The 19,439-nt window shown below is 40.0% G+C and overlaps 1 protein-coding gene across 1 annotated transcript; it reads left to right on the top strand.

The window, feature by feature from the left end:
- The first annotated feature begins 1,851 nt into the window (after nucleotides 1-1,851).
- Nucleotides 1,852-2,274, top strand: LOC102857841 (40S ribosomal protein S17-like). The gene has a single exon (XM_006893152.1). The coding sequence runs from the start codon at nucleotides 1,852-1,854 to the stop codon at nucleotides 2,272-2,274; it is 423 nt and encodes a 140-aa protein (XP_006893214.1).
- Nucleotides 2,275-19,439: the final 17,165 nt, after the last annotated feature.

Raw genomic sequence — 19,439 nt, 5'->3', positions numbered from 1 at the left:
CTCATTTTATTTAATACAGATTTTTGTATGTTCACCACACATATATGCCAGAATTGTTTTTGTTTTCTCACATTATTTAACCAACAAAGTGAGTTGATTCAAATTCAGATATGTTCGTTGAGTAGTTTTATACTTATTGCTTGCTTATCAATATTTAAAATTCAGGTAATTTAGATATTATATTAAACCCAATCAGTTACTGCATAGTCAATATCTAGGAGACTTAAAAAAAATCATTTTGTTCTAACTTTCAATACTACATGATTCCTCATCTATTCAAGTAAGTAAACTTATGTGTAGTTATCAATAAAAAAATCCATTTTATTTATTATTTACTAAATCATAAAGCAATTTATCATACTGAAAGTAAAACATGTCTTCTAAGCCATAATAAAGAGCTTCCATCCTGACCACCCGATATAACTCATGCATCTGAGACATGACTGAATGCTACTGATAAAGAGATTTTCAGAAAAATCCAATTTGTGCCCCAACTAAACAATGTCAGTAACAACTTCAATCCCTGGATTCCTCTTTTAACATTCTCAGACCTTGTCGAAAAGAACATGTGTGATCTCCACCAGGGAAGCTTTTTCTGGTCTTTCTCACAAAATGGTTTGGAATATGTAAGTGGGAAAAGCTTTTTCTTCACAGAACACATTCCCAATGTTGTCATTGACTCTTACTCTCATTACCATCAAGTCAGAACCAGTTCATAGCTGACTGTCCAGTGGGTTGTCATAGACTATAAATCACACAAGAGGACATTGCCCATCCTTCTCCCCAGGAGAAGCTGGAGGATTTGAACTGCCCACATTTGGGATAGTAGCACACTTGACCACCCCAGCTCCCTGTCACTTAAGAGTAATGCAGATTTGGGCAAAGTTCCTAAACTTCCTTTAAGTTTATTTTAGCTACTCAGACGGACAGCTGGTGTAGTTGAAAGTTGCAAACATAAACCAACCATATGGATTTGGAGATATGATGCAGCATGACTTATAGGATGTGTATTAAAAATTAAAATATGGCAACTGAAATGTAAAAAAAAATCTGAAAATATTCACTTTCTTTCACACATCATTCTACCTCAAGAAGTTTAACCTAGAACTCCCAGGTAAAAACTGAGAAAATGCCTCTTGTCTACCCTTCTCACTAGTGCACTTGACTCGTCTTAAAAAACAAAACAAAACAGAAAATGAAAATGAATGTGTACTACCACTTCTTCCTCTTAAAACTCTATTATCATGACAATCAAAGTATTTTAAAAATAGGAGAAGACAAAAATTAGAGAGATATCTGTCCCAAAAGGCAAACCATCAAGTTAACCCAGTTAGCAACTTTAGTGAAACTTCTCTTGTTCTGCTTCATTATGTCCACATCCCAAAGAGAAGCTCTAATCAGTGGATGTTACTTGCCCATCACTTGGACCAATCAATATAGTCAGAGGAACGGAATCTTATGACTCTGGATTAGAGTTATGAATTCACCCCTGTGACATCACAATGGATGAGTAATGGGCAGTGACTAGTTCCCTCAAGCTTGGGAGGAGGTAAGACTATTACCAAAAATAGCTATGAAAGATGCTAACTAGCCCAAAATAATTTAAGTTCACTAACAGGGAGCTCTGGTTGCCTACTGGTAAGGAGTTGTTCTGCAATCCTAAAGTTCCATGGTTCAAATACACCAGCTGCTCCCTGGGAGAAGGAAGGACAATCTTCTTCCATGAGGGTAAACTGCCTCTGAAAACCCGCTGGAGGGTCAGCTATGGGTCAGTTCCAACTCGACGGTACACAACAACAATAGTGTTCAGCAAGAAGCTATAGTGGCCTCTTTCACCAAGGACCCGCCAACATGGGTCGCGTTTGCACCGAAACAGTGAAGGCGGCGGCCCAGGTCGTCCTTGAGAAATACTACAGGCACCTGGGTAACGACTTCCACACAAACAAGCGCGTGTGCAAGGAGATTGCCGTTATTCCCAGCAAGAAGCTCCGGAACAAGATAGCAGGCTATGTCACACATCTGATGAAGCGGATTCAGAGAGGGCCTGTGAGAGGCATCTCCATTAAGCTGCAGGAGGAGGAGAGAGAAAGGAGAGATAATTATGTACCAGAGGTTTCAGCCCTAGATCAGGGGATCATTGAAGTAGATCCTGATACTACAGAAATGCTGAAGCTCTTAGACTTTGACAGTCTGTCCAACCTGCAGGTCACTCAGCCCACAGTTGGGATGACTCTCACAACACCACGTGGAGCCATTGGAGTCAGTCTGCTGTGAAGTAATATTTTCAATAAACTTGGGCATACAAAAAAAAAAAAAGAAGCTGTGGTGCAACAATACATTAAGTATTGTGCTGTTAATGGAAAGGTCAGTGGTTCTACTACACCAGCTAGCTACTCCAAGGAAGAAAGATAAAGAATCTCCTCCTGTCAACATTTATAAACTCGGAAACCAGAGTGTCATCAAGAGTCAGCAAGGATTGACGTGATAGCATTGGACTTGAGTTTTTGTTTTGGAGATCAAATTAAAAAGAACTCCCTGCTACTGGAATCATAGCTGACCCTCCAGAGGGTGACCAGAGGCTGTAAACTGCATGTGAAAGCTTGCTCATCTTTCTCCTATGGAGAAGCTAGTAACTTGACACCATCAGAGAAGCACCACCTTTCCGTTAGTGTTACAACTCCCTACGGGCTGCACCATAAGGCTGGAACTGTTGTTGTGAGATTCATGTCACTCACAGTGACTCTATGAACAGTGGATCTGCACCCTACCTTATCTTGTGCCATATTCAACATCTCTGCCATTGTTACAGTCACCATGTAAACCAATCTCATTAGGAGTCTTCCCCTCCTTTGTTGACCCTCCATTTTTCCAAGCATGGAATCCCTTTCTGAAGACTGGCTCCTCCTATCAACCTACCCAAAGGACCTGAGATGAAGTTTTACTATCCTTTCCTCCAGCTAGCACCCTGACTGCACCCTCTCCAAGACATAATTGTTCTTTTGGCATTCCATGAAGATATAATAACTTTTTTGAACAGCATAACTCAAAGGATCAAATTCTTCTTCCATCATCTATATTCACTCTCCAAATCTCAGATGCATAGTAAGTAATTGAAAAGGTCATGGCTTGGATTGGGTATACCTTAGTCTTTAAATTGGCATCCTTGCTCTTCAGCACTTTGGAGAAATCTCTAATTGCAGACTTCTCTAATGCAATACATCTTATGATTTCTTGATTTCTGGTACCAAAGATGTTGTTTATGGACCCAAGCAAGATTAAATAATCAAGTGTTTCAAGTTCTCCTCACTCTCAGCAAGCAAAGTTTTATTATTTGCATCGCTCAGGTTGTTGAGAAGCCTTCCTCCAATGCAGATGCCACATTCTTTCTCATAAAGTCTAGTTTATCAAATGATTTGCACAGCATAGAGACTTAGTAAGTATGGAGAAAGGATCCAGCTCTGACACGCACCTCTCTTCATTTAAGCCATGCTGTATTACCTTGCTTTATTAGAACAATAGCTTCTTGGTTTAGGTATAGGTTTCACAAGAGCACAATTAAGTTAAGTCTGGAATAGGATCTAATATTTCAAACCTACCTTTTACCAAGTCCATTCTGATTAACAGAGACTCTCCATCATGTTTCTGAAGCTGAAATCTTTAAAATAGGAGATTTCTGATCTTTCTGTTGAGGAGTGCCTGGTCATTCTAACTGCTCAGCTTTTACAGCTTGTCACACAATGCCACTGTTATACAGACAACAATTAAAAAATAATATTTATTGAGAGTTTACTATTGCTGAGCCTGATCCAGGCCATGGTCTTCACAATTACGTGCTATGTATCAGAGATCTAGACAATGACTAAGGATGATGAAAGAATTGATACCTTTGAGTTGTGGTGCTGAAGAAGAGTCTTGAACATACCATGGACTGCCAAGAAAACAAATAGGTCTGTCTTGGAGAAGGTGAAACCAAGTTTCTTCTTGGAGGCTAGGATTTTGAAGCTCTGTCTCACATACTTTGAGCAAATGGCCAGGAGAAATTGGTCCTTGGAGAAAGACATCATGCTTGGAAGGGTGGAGGGACAGCACAGGAGAGGAAGCCCTCAGATGAGATAAGATTAACACAATAACTGGAGTGATGGGAGTAGGTGTGTTGAAGTCAGTGAGTCTGGCTCAGGGCAGAGCCGGGTTCAGAGCTGTTGTACGTAGGGTCACTATGAGTCTCAGCTGACTCAACGACACATAACAACAACAACAACAACAACAATATATTTAACCTACCTCTATGTTGTTAACACTGCTCCTATCAGTTGACTTTTGCTATGTAACAAACCACCTCAAAATTGAAAAGCCAAACTCTCTGTTATCAAGTTGACTCTGCCTCTGAAGAACCCTATCTCACAGAGAGAGAACTTCCAAGTCTGTAAATCTTTATGAAATCAGATTACCTCCTTTCTCTCACATACCCATAGATGAATTTGAACCACTGACTTTTTGATTAGCTGCCAATGTCTTAACCAAAATGTCACTAGAGCTCTTTTTCTAAACCCCAAATCTAGGTACTTAAAAACCACCCATTTCATTTAGCTCACGTAGTTTATTTTCTGGCCTGTCTTGATTCAGTCAGCTCTGCCTTTCTCACAGATCTCTGACCAGCTCATCAGCTGACATTTAGGTGATCTGTGATCACTTACCCAAGTGATTGGCAGCTGTCACTGTCAACACGTGCCTGAGTTCTCTACTACTTAACTTCTAAAATACGCATGCTTGACCTTGTTTATGTGGGCCTTTAGGGTTCAAAGGCAGCAATACAGACTTTAGTGCCCTTCCAATCTTTGTATCCTTTTTGCTAATGTGAAAGTGTGTGGAGCAAGTCAAATGCACAGCCTGAAATTCCTTTTAAAGGATTTTTTTAAAATTCCTCTAACAATCAACTTTTATCAGTCCTGGATAAGCTTTTCCAGGAATGATAATAGTGAAACTGTTAATGTGATGCTAATGTGTACGGTAAACTGAGCATTCTTTTTATCTTGGTTTATCTACAGAACTTATCAGCTTCTAACATACTATGCAATTTAGTCATTGTGTTTATTGCTTATGCGTATATCCCACTCTTTCCTCCCAACAAGAAGCTAAGTCCATCCAACTAGATTCCAACTATATGGGAGAGGAATTTCTTAGGCGAATTCTCTCATTTGTTATTGAGTTTGATCCTTCAGGGCTAATCAATCCTTTTCCCCTAATTCTAAACAGTGGAGGAGTGTGGGTAGAGAAAGTAATTCCTCTGTTCTTTATATTGTTGTTATGTGCCTTCCAGTTGGAACTGACATAGATGACACTCCAGTGGGGTTTTCAGAGGCTTTACACCTTGAGAAGAATAGGAATTCCAGAACACTTAATTATGTTCATGTGAAACCTATACTTGGACCAGGAAGCAGTAGTCAAAGCAGGGAAATACTGCATGATTCAAAATCAGGAAAGGTGTGTGTTAGGAATGCATCCTATCTCCATATCTTTTAAATCTCTATGAAGAATAGATCATTCAGAAGGCTGGACATTATGAGGAAGAGTATGGCATCAGGATTGGAGACTCATCAACAACCTGTGTTATGCAGATGACACACCCTTGCCTGCTGAAACTGAAGAGGACATGAAGCCTTTGCTGCAGAAGGTCAAGGACTTTCATACAGATTGAAGCTCAACATCAAGAAAACAAAGATTCTCACCACTGGGCCAATCGGCAACTCCATGATGGATGGAGAAGAAACTGAGATTGTTGAGAACTTCAGTTTGCTTGGTTCCATAATCAACACTCTTAGCATCAGCAGTCAAGAAATCAAAAGATGAATCACATTGGGACAATCTGCTGTCAGAGACCTCTCTAGAGTACTGAAGAGCAACCATGTCAATATGGTGACTAAAGTGCGCCTGATCCAGGCCACAGTCTTTGCCATTACTTGCTGTGCACTGGAGAGCTAGACAATAAATAAAGATGATAGAAGAAGGAGTGATGCCTTGAGTTGTGGTACTGAAGAAGAGTGGAATGACTGGAGAACAATGAGGTCTGTCATGGAGATGGTGAAATCAAGCTTCTCCCTGGAGGCAAGGATTTTGAGGCTCCATCTCATATAATTTGGGCACGTGGCTAGGAGGGACCAGTCCTTGGAAAACATCATGCTTAGAAGAGTGGAGGGACAGAGCAGGAGAGGACGACTCAGGATTAGATAGATTGACTCAGTGACTGGAGCAATGGGATTAGGTCTCTCAGAGATGATGAGATTGGTGCAAGATAGGCAGCTTTCACATAGGGTTGCTATGAGTCACAGGTGACTCAACAAACAAATCTGAAAATGGAGATTACTGCCCTGGAGTAACTGGTAAACTCAAACCACGTGCCTTTGTGTTGGCAGCACAACTTCTTACCACCAGAGCTCCCTGTTGTCATATAATTAAAAGAATAGTGTTGCTCTGAAAATTTTTAATTCTGACAAAATATGCAAACCTCCTTGCTGCTGAGTCATAGCCGACCCTCCATTGGGTTTTCAGAAGTTGTAAATTGCCCAAGAGGAGACTGCTCATCCTTCTCCCTTGGAGTTGCCAGGAATCCTAGCTGTCTGTCTTTGAGTCAGCAGAGCAATTTCCTATCCACTAGGCCATCAGAACTAGGCCACCCTGGTGTCATAGGCCGTGGGGTCACTGCTCACCTAACAGGCGATGCCTCTCTGACAGTTTGAATCTACCAGCTGCTCCACCAGAGAAAGATATGCAATCTCTTCCCATGTGATTTGTTGTTGCTGCTGCGTTTATGTGCCCTTAATCCTACTAAAATTCAAGAGGACTCTATGAACAACATATCTGAACCTTGCCCTATCCTGTACCATCATCATCTCTGATACACTCGAGCCCATTATTCCAGCCACCATGTCAATTCATCTTGTGGAGGGTCTTCCTCTCTTTCGCTGACCCTCTACCTTTCCCACCATAATGTCTTTTCCCAAGAATTGACCCCTCTGTCAACATGTCCAATATTTGGGGGACAAAGATTCATCATCATGGCCTCTAAGGTGTACCCTGGTTGCATGTATGATTTACAGCTTTCAAAAACCCACTGGGGGTCAGCTGTGTCCATTCCAACTTGACAGCAATACATTTGAGGAGTTTTCCACTAACAGTCTCATCTTTCACTGCTGTACCCACGATTTATATGCCTGGGAACTCTGTTGGCACAGCAGTAAGGAGTTACTGGTACAATGACTGACACATAGATCAATAGAACAAAATTGAGACCCTGGAAATTAACCTGTTATCTATCAATGGTCAATTGGTATTCTACAGGAAATAAAATCCATCAAATGGAGAAATGACAACTTCCTCAATAACTAGCACTGGTGAAACTAGACTTCTATCTAACTGCAGAAGGCTGAAACAGGATCCACATCTCACACCAAACACAAAAACCAACTCAAAGTGGATCAGAGGCCTAAGGGTAAAGCCCCAAACCATAAATATTCTAAGAGATAAACTGGGACCAAGCTTAGAAGGCCTCGCCTATGGTATAAAGACCTTGGCAAATGCAGCTAGAAATGCACAATCAGGAGAGAATAACATCAGTGAATGAGACCTTCTAAAGATCAAGGCCCTTGTTAACAAACTTATTCTGAACTGGAGGAGGGGAGAGGGAGAGAAAGGGAGGAAAATGTGCAACAATGAGTGAATGAGAATCCAACTTTTCAGTAAACTTTTGTTAAAACAACAATTTAAGAAACATCAAACTTTTTCTTTTTTATATTGTTTTGCTTACAAAGTTTGTATACATTATGTTTCATACCAAAGCCTTCATATCACCAAACTTTTCTGATGGGTGAAAAGAAAATCAATTGACTGGAAAAAAGCACTTGGCAATGGCATCAGATAAGAGTCTCATAATGAAAATTTATAGAGCCTCCACAAGAAAAAGTCAGCCCAATTTCAAAATGAGCAAAAGACATGGAAAAACCTTTCACAGAGGAAGATATTCAGAAGACCAACAGACACATGAAGAAATGTTCAAAATCAATGACAATGAGAAAGATGCAAAACAAAACTCTAATGAGATACTATCTCACTCTAGGAGCAATGGCAAAGTTTTCAGGACAGCAAGCAATAAATGTTGGTGAGGATGTGGAGAGTTTGGAATTCTCATTCATTGTTGGTGGGATTGTAAAAAGGTATAACCACTCTGGAAGGCAGTTTAGCATGTCTTCTAAAAGCTTAACATAGAGATTCCATGTGACCCAGCTATACCACTGCTAGGAATATCTCAAGGAAAACAGAACTGAGATACAAATGTAGATTTGTACACTGGTGTTCATAGTATAGCATTATTCACAATAGCAAGAATATGGAAACAGCCCAAAAGTCAAACTACTGGTTTGAGAAACTGTGATATATTCACACAATGGAATACTACATGGCACTCAGGAGTTTTGAAAAAATACTATATAATGTAGGAGAGGCTAGAGAACATTATCCTGAGTGAACTAACTCAGCTGCATAAGAATAAATACTGTATAAGACCATTACTGTAAAAACAGAAGGATAACCAGTGAGATGTTTATGGATATATAAAGAGAGAAGGGAAGGGGGCAGAGAAATAATAGGGAGGGTATAGAAATCACAGGGTTGAAGAGTTTGGTGGAGGAGAAATGGAGGGGGGGAAAACAAACCACAAACAACCACAACCATGTACATAAATGAAACAATTAAAAAAATAGTGCAACCATAACCACCATGAATGCATATACATCTGTTTGACTATATATATAGCTGACACTCTGGTGGGTTTTCAGAGGCAGCTAATTGCAGGGGAGGAGATTGCCCGTCCTTCTTCCATGGAGCAACTGGTGGCTTCAAGCCACGTGACTTTGGGATTGCAGCGCAGCTGTTGTTAAGCGCTGTTGAGTATGACCCATCGCTTCGCTATGAAGAATAGACCTGAACCCTGCTCTATCCTTTGTCATCCTTATCATCTCTAACACATTAGAGACCCTGGCTGAAGTCACTGGTCAATCCTTCTTATTGGAGATCTTCCTCTCCTTCACTGATGCTCCTTTCCAAGCATAATGTCCGTTTCTAAGGAATAGCCTCACCAAGCTACATGCCCAAAGTCTGAGAGACCAAGCTTGATCACCCTTGCCTCTAGGGAGCAACCTTGCTACCTTTTCTCCAAGACATCTGTTCATTCTTTTGGCAGACTATGGTGGCCTAGTGGCAAGAAGCTGAGCAACGATCCCAATAGCACACGGTTCAAATCCACTAGTGGCTCTGTGGGAGAAAGAAGGGCAATTTCCTCTGAAGGGCAATTAATTGCCTCTGAAAACCTGCAGGAGAATCAGCCATGTGGTGGTCAGTTCCAACTCCGCAGTACAACAACAACAACAACGAAATGGGCTATTCAGTACTCTTCTCCAGCACTACAATTCAAAGGCATCGATTCTTCTCCTGTCATCAGTCTTCATTGTCCAACTCTCTGATGCATAGCAGGTAATTGAGAAGACATGGTCTGAATCAGACACGTCTTTGTCTTCAAACTGACATTCCTGCTCTTCAGAATTTTTGAGAGGACCCTGGCAGCAGATGTGCCCAACGAAATACATCTCCCGATTTCCTGACTGCTGGTTCCAAGGTACTATACCAATTACTTTGCCCTAGTGTTCTGTCTGAGCTCTGGTGGCCTCAAGGGTAGGGAGTCACACTGCTAATCCAAAGCTGAAGAATCTTTGGTGGTTCAAATCTACCAGCCACTCCAGGAGAGAAAAACAAGTAATTTCTTAATTTGCATTTTAGCAGTCTCCTGAAAACACACTGGTTTTCGGATTCAACTATGATTTTTTCCTACTTGATGGCAATGAATTTGGGTTTTTTATGGATTTTTCCCCCTCCTATACCTCTAGTCTCTTCTACTTGTCCTTGGGTGTTCCTGATAGCTTTCCCTTTATGAATTAGAAAGTAAATATTATTCATTCATTCATTCATACACAAATTTTAAATAATGAAAATCTTATTTGTAACAGTATATAACAGCCTTCTTGATTTTTACCATTATGGATTACCACCTGTTTTATTTACTTAATAATGTTTATTACATTCAATCATGTTTCAAATAAATACAACTTAAAAGCAAATATAAGGAGCTATGCTAGGCAGCTCTGGTGGCCTAGTGTTAAGAAGCTGTACTGAAATTCCAAAATCATGTGGTTCAAATCCACCAGTTGCTTTGCTGGAGAAGAATGGGCAATCCCCTCTCAAGTGACTGTGTCTGAAAACCTGTTGGAGGGTCAGTTGTGGGTTGATTCTGGCTCCATGGTGTATAACAACAGGGTGGAGCAGTATGTTACCTATTGTGCTGCTAAGCAAAACGTCAGAAGTTCAAATCCACTCACGGCTCTGAGGGAGAACAATGGAGAGTCTCTCCTGTCAGCCTCAGAAACTCAATGGAGGGTCACTATGAGTCAGAGACGATTCAACAGCAATGGAAGGTTTTATTTACATTTTTTGTTTTAGTGACGTAGTGGGAAAGTTTGGTAGTTTAAACTCACCAGCTGTTCAGTGGGAAACATGACATTCTGTTTCCACAAAGATTGCAGCCTTGAAAATAATGATAAAAGCAAATTTTATCTATTTTTTAATTTGCTAGTCATTAAAAATAACTGTAAAAATGTAGTAACTCTAGCTTAAAGGAGCGCAGTAATGCAGTTACATGCTGGACTGCTAAGGCTGTCATTTGAAATCTACCAGCTGCTCCACAGTCAGCTATTCTTAAGATTTACAGTTGAGAAACTCAAACGAGTCACTGGGAGTGCAACAGATTCCATGGCAGAGGGTTTGGTTTGTGTTGAGTTTGTTGTTGTTGTTGTTAAGTGCCTCAAGTCAACTATGACTCATAGTGACCCTATGCACAACTGTCTAAAACCCCTGCTCTATATTGACCCAAACTTATTGTCTCTGGCACACCTACCCCCATTATCCCAGTCACTGAGTCAATCCATTTCATCAAGGGTCTTCCTCTCTTGTGCTGTCCCTTCACCCTTTCAAACATGACGTCCTTCTCCAAGTACTGGTCACTCTTTGCAACATGCCCAAAATATGTCAAATAACGTTTCAAAATCCTTGCCTTGAAGGAGCAGCCTGGTTTCACTTTCTCAAGGATAAATCTGTTTGTTCTCCTAGCAGTCCATGGTATATTCAGTACTCTTCTTTGCACCACAGCTCAAAGGCATTAATAATTCCTCTGTTATCCTTAGTCACGGAGCTCTGGTGACCTAGTGGCAAGAAGCTGCACTGCAATTCTGTAGGCACAAGGTTCAAGGTCACCAGCCACTCCACAGAAGAAGGATGGACAATCTTCTCCCATGTGATTAACTGCCTCTGAAAACCTGCTGGAGGGGTCAGCTATGGGTCAGTTCCAACTCTATGGTGAAATACAACAACAACATTCTTAGTCACTAGTCTTAGTCCAGCTCTCTGATGCATAGAGAGTAATTACATAGAATATGGCCTAGATCAAGCACACCTTAATCTCCATACTGACATTGCTGCTCTTCAGTATTCTGGAGAGGTCCCTGACAGCAGATTTTTCCCAATGTAGTCTTTTGATATACTGGCTGCTAGTACCAAAAGTGTTGATTGTGGAGCCAAGCAAGGCTTCGGTTTAAGTTTATTTTAATACTGCTACTTGCTAAAGGCTGAGATTCTTTGTTAAAAGGATGACTAGATCTTTTCCTAGACCTAATTAGAATGATTAAAAATAAGCACAAAGGAGAGAAAAGTCTCATCTCCTAGCTCTTTTAGGGTCTGTTTGCACTTTCATAAAATTACTCCCATTAAAGACATTGCTGTTACTGTTGTTAGGTGTCCTGGAGTGGACTCTGACATAGTGACCCTATGAACAACAGATCGAAACCATGCTCTATCCTGCGCTGTCCTCTAGGGTCTTAGAACTATATTTCAGGTGCAGGGACCTGTACAGTGGAGAGACACATGCACACATAAAATAAACATATTGGCATTTGCTCTGTGTGTGTGACTTTTCTTTTTTTGCATTGAGTTTTTTTTAATTAATTTTAATGAAAGTTTACAGAGACTTAGGATTTCCAGTCATTCATCATTGCATTTTTTTTCCCTGCCCACTCCCCCCCATTTTCTCTTCTCCTTGAAAAGAAAATGGAAAACTCTTTCATTGTTATGCAATCCCTTCCCCTAAGTCCACTCCACTACGCAGCCTTCAGTCTGGACTTCTGTAATGACAAGAATATCCATTCATAGGAGAGCTCTGGTGGCCTAGTGGTAAGGAGCTGCAACTACAATCCCAGAGGCGCACGGTTCGAATCCACCAGATGCTCTGCCGGGGAAGGAGGGACAATCTCCTCCTGTACCAGTCAGATCTGATTTGACGGTACACTCACACAAAAATAATAAAATAAAGTTAAAAAAAAAGAATATCCATTCATATATCCCATTTAAACAGTTCTTTACCTCATCTGTTTCAATTCAATATACATCATTCCTCCCCTCCTTTTCTATCTTCCCTCAATCCTGATGTCAGTCCCGTTTTACAACAGTGGTCTTATGCAATATTTGTCCTTTTGTGACTGAGAAATTTCACTCAGCATATTGTCCTCCAAGGTCACCTATTTTGCATAGTATTTAATGAGTTCCTTGTTTTTCAGTGCTGCATAGTATTTCATTGTGTGAATATACCAGAGCTTCTCTATTGTTTGTTTGTTGATGGGGTGTGTGACTTTTAAAAATATGTCTTAGGGTCTCCTAACCATTATTTATTTGTCAGTTTGCCATGCTATGATGGCTTTCATGTTGCTGAAAGCTACACCACCTGTACTTTAAAGACCAGGATTCCCTGTAGAAAACAAGTTTCAACTGAGATTCCACACTGAGACAGTCTAGGAAAAAGACTGGCCGTCCACTTCTGAAATAACTGGCCAGTGAAAACCTTATGACTAGCAGCAGAGCATTATCTGATTAGTGCCAGAAGATGAGCCCCTCCCACTGGAAAGTTCTCAAAGCATAACTGGGAGAGGATTGGCTCAGTGGCTGCCGCAGTCACAGTGAGGATGGTGCGGCACCGAGCAGTGCCTCATTCTGTTGTGCACAGAGTTGCTGTGTACATATGAGTCAGAACCAATTGATTGAACAGCACCTCACAATAGAGTGGCTGCCCAAGTCCTGAGAGGTACATAGAATTTAGCACTGGGCTACTAACCAAAAGGTTGGTGGTTCAAACTTTTGGAAGTAAGACCTGATAATGTCTTTTATTTAAAGACACAGGCTTTCAAACCCTATGGAGCAGTTCTACTTTTTAAAATTATTTTTAATGTTAATGAAAATTTACAGAGACTTTGGATTTCCATTCATTCACTGTTGCACTTTTCTCCCTGTCCCCCCCTCCCCCAGTACACTTTTTTCTTTGAAAAGTAAAAGTAAATTTTTTTCATTGTTTTACAATCCCTCTCCCCAGGTCCACTCCACTATGCAGCCATCATTCTGGACTCCTATCATGACAATAATACCTAATCACATATCCTTTTTAAACAGTTTTCTCCCTCATTTCTTTCAATGCAGTATACATTATTTATCGCATCTTTCTCAGTCTCCCCCCAACCCTGATGTCGGTCCCGTTTTACAACAGTGGCACTATGTAGTATTTGTCCTTTCCCCCACCCCCACCCCCACAGGAATCTCACCTGATGGTATTCAGAGGAATCAAATAAATTACATTTGTGGAAAGACTCGCTGGAGAAGCGCAATATCAGCACTGAAAACCAGGCTGGGTGCTGACTGGCACAGACCTGTATTTGTCCTTTTGTGACTGAGGTATTTCACTCAGCATAATGTCCTCCAGGGTCACCCATTTTGAATCATATTGTGTTAGTTCCTTGTTTTTCAATGCAGCGTAGTATTCCATTTTGTGAATATACTACAACTTCTCTATCCATTCATTTGTTGATGAGCACTTAGGTTGTTTCCAGCTCCTTGCTATTGTGAACAAAGCCGCAATAAACATGGGTGTCATATATCTGCTTGGGGTGCCAGTTATGGTCTCTTTGGGTTATATTCCCAGTTGTGGAATTGCTGGGTCAAATGGTATTTCTATTTGCAACTTTTTGAGAAAGCATCATACAGCCTTCCATAGTGGTTGCACCATTTTACACTCCCACCAACAGTGAATAAGGGTTCCAGTTTCTCCACAACCTCACCAGCATTTGTTGCTTGCTGTTATGTTAAATTTGGTCTTCTTACTGGGATGAGATGATATCTCATAGTTGTTTTGAGCAGTTCTACTTTTTACAGATAAGGTTTTCAGGAACCAGAAAAAAACTACACCACCTAACCTACACTATCAAAAACAACAAATGTCCAAAGGTGTTAGTAGACATCACATCAGCAGGAAGTTAGGCAAATGGGTGGCAAGTATGCGCCTTCCTGGATTTGTCCACCCAGGTGTCCTTTATTACTGGTTATCTACAAAAGGCTTGACCACAGATGTGTAAACAGATATTCAAGTAGTGGAAAGCATGCTTTGTTCCTTCTTTCTCTTGAGAACATTTGCCAAGGCCAACCAGAGGAGGAAAAATAAAAACAAACATTCATTAACTACTGCCTAAGTAGTTATTTAAAAGGGCAGCTCCAAAGGAGAAAAATAAGTTTTATAATGCAATGTGCAGAAAGCTGGAATTCGAGAATAAAAAGGGAAAAATTTGCTCTGTATTTCTCAAATGGAGAGAATGGAAACATTTAATCCTTGAGTTGCAATATTGAAAGATGCTATGGGCAATGAATGATCCAGAAAACATCAAAAGAAGATGGAGGGAATACACAAAACGAATTGACTGCCACTGAAAAAATGTCAATAAGTTTGATATGAGCAGAAGCCAATGGTAATGAAAGAGGAAATGGAAGCTGCATTGAAGGAACTGGCAAAAAATAAGGCCCCAGGAATCTATGGGATAACAATTGACTTGTTTCAATTAACAGATGCAGTCTTAGATACACTCACCAAATCTATGCCAGGAAATTTGAAGGACAGTTATCTGGCCAATGGATTGGAAGAGGTCCATATTTGTTCCAATTCCCAAAAATAGTGATCCAACAAAAAAATATTGAAACTAACTATGGAAACTATCAAACAATATCATTAATACAATATGCAAGCAAAATACTGGTGAAGATCTTTCAAAAAGAGCTAGAGTGGTACATAGATAGGAAACTTCCAGAAGTTCAAACAGGATTTAGAAAAGGCCATGGCTGATGTCAGATGGATCCTGGCTGAAAGTAAAGAATACCAGAAGATGTCTATTTGTCCTTTATTGACTATGCCAAGGCATTTGACTATGTGGATCATAACAAGTTGTGGTTGACATTAAGAAGAATGGGAATCTCAGAGCACTTAATTGTGTTCATGCGAAACCTATATATCTGGACCAGGAGGCTGTTGTGTAAATAGAGCAGGGAAACACATGTATGGTTTAACATTGAGAAGGGAGTGTGTCAGGGTTGTATTCTCTCTCCATACCTATTCAATGTGTAGGCTGAGAAAATTACTAGAGAAGCTGGACTCTATGAAGAGGAGTGTGACATCATGATTGGAGGGAGACTCATCAACAATCTGCATTATAGCAGATGACAAAACCTTGCTTGCTGAAAGTGAGGAGGACTTGAAGCACTTGTTGCAGAAGATCAAAGAATACATTCTTCAATATGAATTGCATCTCAATGTCAAGAAAATAATGATTCTTACCACTGGACTGATAGGCAACATCATGATGGATGGAGAAGAAATTGTCGACAATTTCATCTTACGTGGAGCCACAATTAACACCCTTGGTACCAGCAGTCAAAAAATAAGGAGATCCATTGCACTGGGAAAGTCTGTAGTTAGGGACCTCTCCAAATTGGAGAAATGATATCATTTTAGGACTAAGGTACATCTGATTCAGTGATTCCAATTACTTTGCTAATGCATCTGAGAGCTAGACAATTAATAAGGATGACAGGAAAAGAATTGATGTCTTTGAGTTGTGATGTTGGAGAAGAGCACTGAACATCCCATGGATGACAAAGAGAACAATTATATATGTCTTGGAGAGGGTGCAGCCTGAGTGCTCTTTGAAGGCAGAAATGATGAGGTACGCCTAATCAAAGTACGCCTCACATACTTTGGGAATGTTGCTAGGAGGGGCTATTTCTTGGAGAAAGACATGATGCTTGCAAATGTGGAGGGTCAGTGAAAGAAAGGAAAACCCTCAACCAGGTGGATTGACATGGTGACTGCTGCAAAGAGCTCTCATGTGTCAAGAAGTGTGAGCATGGCACAGGGCAGAACAGGGTTCAGATCTTTTGTTCATAGGGCAGCTATGAGTGCAACTTGACTTGACGGCACCTACAGCTCATAGTGATCCTATGAATAAATGATCTGAGCCCTAACCTGTGCCATCCTTATCATCTCTTATACACTTGGACCCATTGTTATAGTTACTGTATCATTCGTCTTGGTTTTGTTTGTTCTGTTCTTAAATGAAAGCTGTAGTCTTTGATTTAAAAAAAAATTTATTATTTTTTAATTTATTGCTGTACATTTTCTTCCCCCCTTCGACCCTCCTCCCCTATCCCACCCTGAAACGCACCTCTTGTTCTAGATTGCCTAATCTTATATTCTGTTCGGATGTTTCTTCTTCCCCTCATCTCTTGAAGTCTATTGTTCTATTGCAATGCTCATTGTCTATCCACTCTTTTCCCATTCGCTCCTCAACTCCCCTACCTCATGTCTGTCCTATTTTAGAACACTAGGGGTTATGCAGCATCTGTCCTTTTGTGATGGATATATTTCACTCAGCATAATGTTCTCCAGGATCCTCTATGTCGTGTAATGCTTTATGAGTTCATTGTTTTTCAATCTTGTGTAGTATTTTGTTATGGGAACATATCATAGTTTTCCCACCCAGTCATTTGTTGGTGGGCACTTGGGTTGTCTCTATCTCTTTGCTATTGTGAATAATGCAGCAGTAAACATGAGTGTGTTTGAGTTGCAGCTCTGGTTTCTTTAAAGTATATTCCCAGTAGTGGAATTTCTGGGTCAAATAGTATATATATATTCCCAACTTTTGGAGAAAGTTCAAGACAACCTTCCATAGTGGCTGTACCATTTTACACTTCCACCATCAGTGAATAAGAGTTCCAATCTCTCCATAGTCTTGCCAGCATTTGTTATTTGCTGCTCAGTTGGACTTTACTATTGTTGCTGAGGTTCAATACATCTTTTTTAAGATCTTTCTCTCTTTCTCTCAACCTCTACTTTTCCAAGCAAGATATGCTTTCCCAAGGTCTAGCCTCTCCTGCGAAATTGGTTAAAATATGTGAGATGAAATTTCACTATAATTTCCTCCAAGGAATACTCTGGTCACACTTCCTTCAAGATAGATTTGTTTGTTCTTTTGGAAGTCCATGGGATATTCAGTACTTTTCTCCAATACCACAACTCAAAAGGAATTGATTCTTCTTCTGTCTTCCTTACTCATTATCAACTTTCAGATGTATAGGAAATAATTGAGAAGACTGTGGCTTGGATCAGGTGCACATTGGTCTTTAAAATTATATAGTTGCTCTTTAACACTTTAAAAATGTCTGTCTCTGGTGGCCTAGTGGCAAGTAGCTGCAACTACAATCCCAGAGGTGCACAATTCGAATCCACCAGATGCTCTGCTGGGGAAGGAGGGATAATCTCCTCCTGTACCAGTCAGATCTGATTTGATGGTACACTCACACAAAAATAATAAAATAAAATTTAAAAAAAAAAGAACAAACAACAAAAATGTCCTTGACATTATCAAAATCCTAGCTAATTGAATCCAAAAGCACATCAAGAAAATAATTCACAAAAGAAAAGAAAATAATTCACCATGACCAAGTGGGATTCATAACAGGTATGCAAGGACGGTTCAACATAAGAAAAAGAATCAACGTAATTCACCATATTAACAAAGTAAATAACAAGAACCATATAATCTTAGCAATTGATGCAGAAAAGGTATTTGACAAAAAAACCCAACACCCTTTGATGATTAAGACTCTCAGCAAAACTGAAATAGAAGGAAATTTGCTCAACATAGTGAAAGTATATATCCAAAAACCAAGAGCCAACATCATTCTAAATGGAGAAAGACTAAAAGCATTTTCCTTGTGAACAGGGATCAAACAAGGATGTCCACTGTCACCTCTTCTATTCAATATTGTATTGGAAGTGCTTGCTAGGAAAATACAACAAGAGAAGAAAATATAGGCATCCAGCTCAGCAAAGAGATGGTTAAACAACTGCTGTATGCAGATGATGTGATGGTGTACACAGAAAACCCCAAAGACTCAATAACAACAACAAAAATCTGTTAGTTAATAGGCCAATTTAGTAGGGTGGCAGGATATAAATATCCAAAAATCAGTGAGATTCTTCTACAGTAATAAAGAGAACTCAGAGAAGCAAAGCAGGAAAGCAATACCATTTACAATAGCCAGCCACAAATTGAGATACTTAGAAATAAACCTAAAGTTGTTTGTGCTGGGGAAAAAAAAAGTAAACCTAACTAGAGACACAAAAGACCAATACAAAGAGAACTATAGAACATTTCTGCATGACACAATAAAAGTCCTAAAGAAATGGGAAGATGGACCCTATTCATGGATAGGAAGACTCAATATTGTGGAAATGACAATCCTACCCAAAGAAATCCACATGTTCAATGCAATCCGATCCAGATACCAATTTTGTTTTTTGAGGAGATTGAAAGAGAAATTGTCAAATTTATTTGGAGATGCAAGAGACCCCAAATAAGCAAAACATGTATGAGAAACAAAATTGAAGTGGGAAGCATAGCACTCCCTGACCTCAAAACCTACTACACAGTGGTAGTAACCAAAACAGTACTGGTACAATGATAGGCACATAGATCAATGGAACAGAATTGAGAACCCAGAAATATACCCAGCTTTCTATGGTCAACTGATATTCAACAAGGAAATAAAACTTATCAAATGGGAGAATTATAACCTCTTCAACAAATGGTGCTGGCAAGACTGGACTGCTACCTGCAGAAAGATTAAACAGGATCCACATCTCACAGCATACTAAAAATTCAATCCAAGTTTGATTTACCTGTGAGTAAAGCCCAAAACCATAAAGCTTCTGAGAGACAAACTGGAACCAAGCTTAGAAGGCCTACTCTATGGTATAAAGAGACTGCCAAATACAGCCAGAAATGCACAATCTGGAAAGGATAAAATTGAAGAATGGGACATTCTAAAGATTAAATCCCTGTGTGCATCAAAAACATTTTGCAACAGGGTAAAAATGAAACTTACTGACTGGGAACAAATATTTGACAATACCATCTCAG

Source organism: Elephantulus edwardii, unplaced genomic scaffold (assembly GCF_000299155.1).
Source record: "Elephantulus edwardii isolate Elephantulus edwardi_28Jun2011 unplaced genomic scaffold, EleEdw1.0 scaffold00124, whole genome shotgun sequence".
NCBI classification, from domain to species: domain Eukaryota; kingdom Metazoa; phylum Chordata; class Mammalia; order Macroscelidea; family Macroscelididae; genus Elephantulus; species Elephantulus edwardii.
Note: the sequence above shows the minus strand (reverse complement) of the source record. Positions and strands in the feature narration are given on the sequence as shown.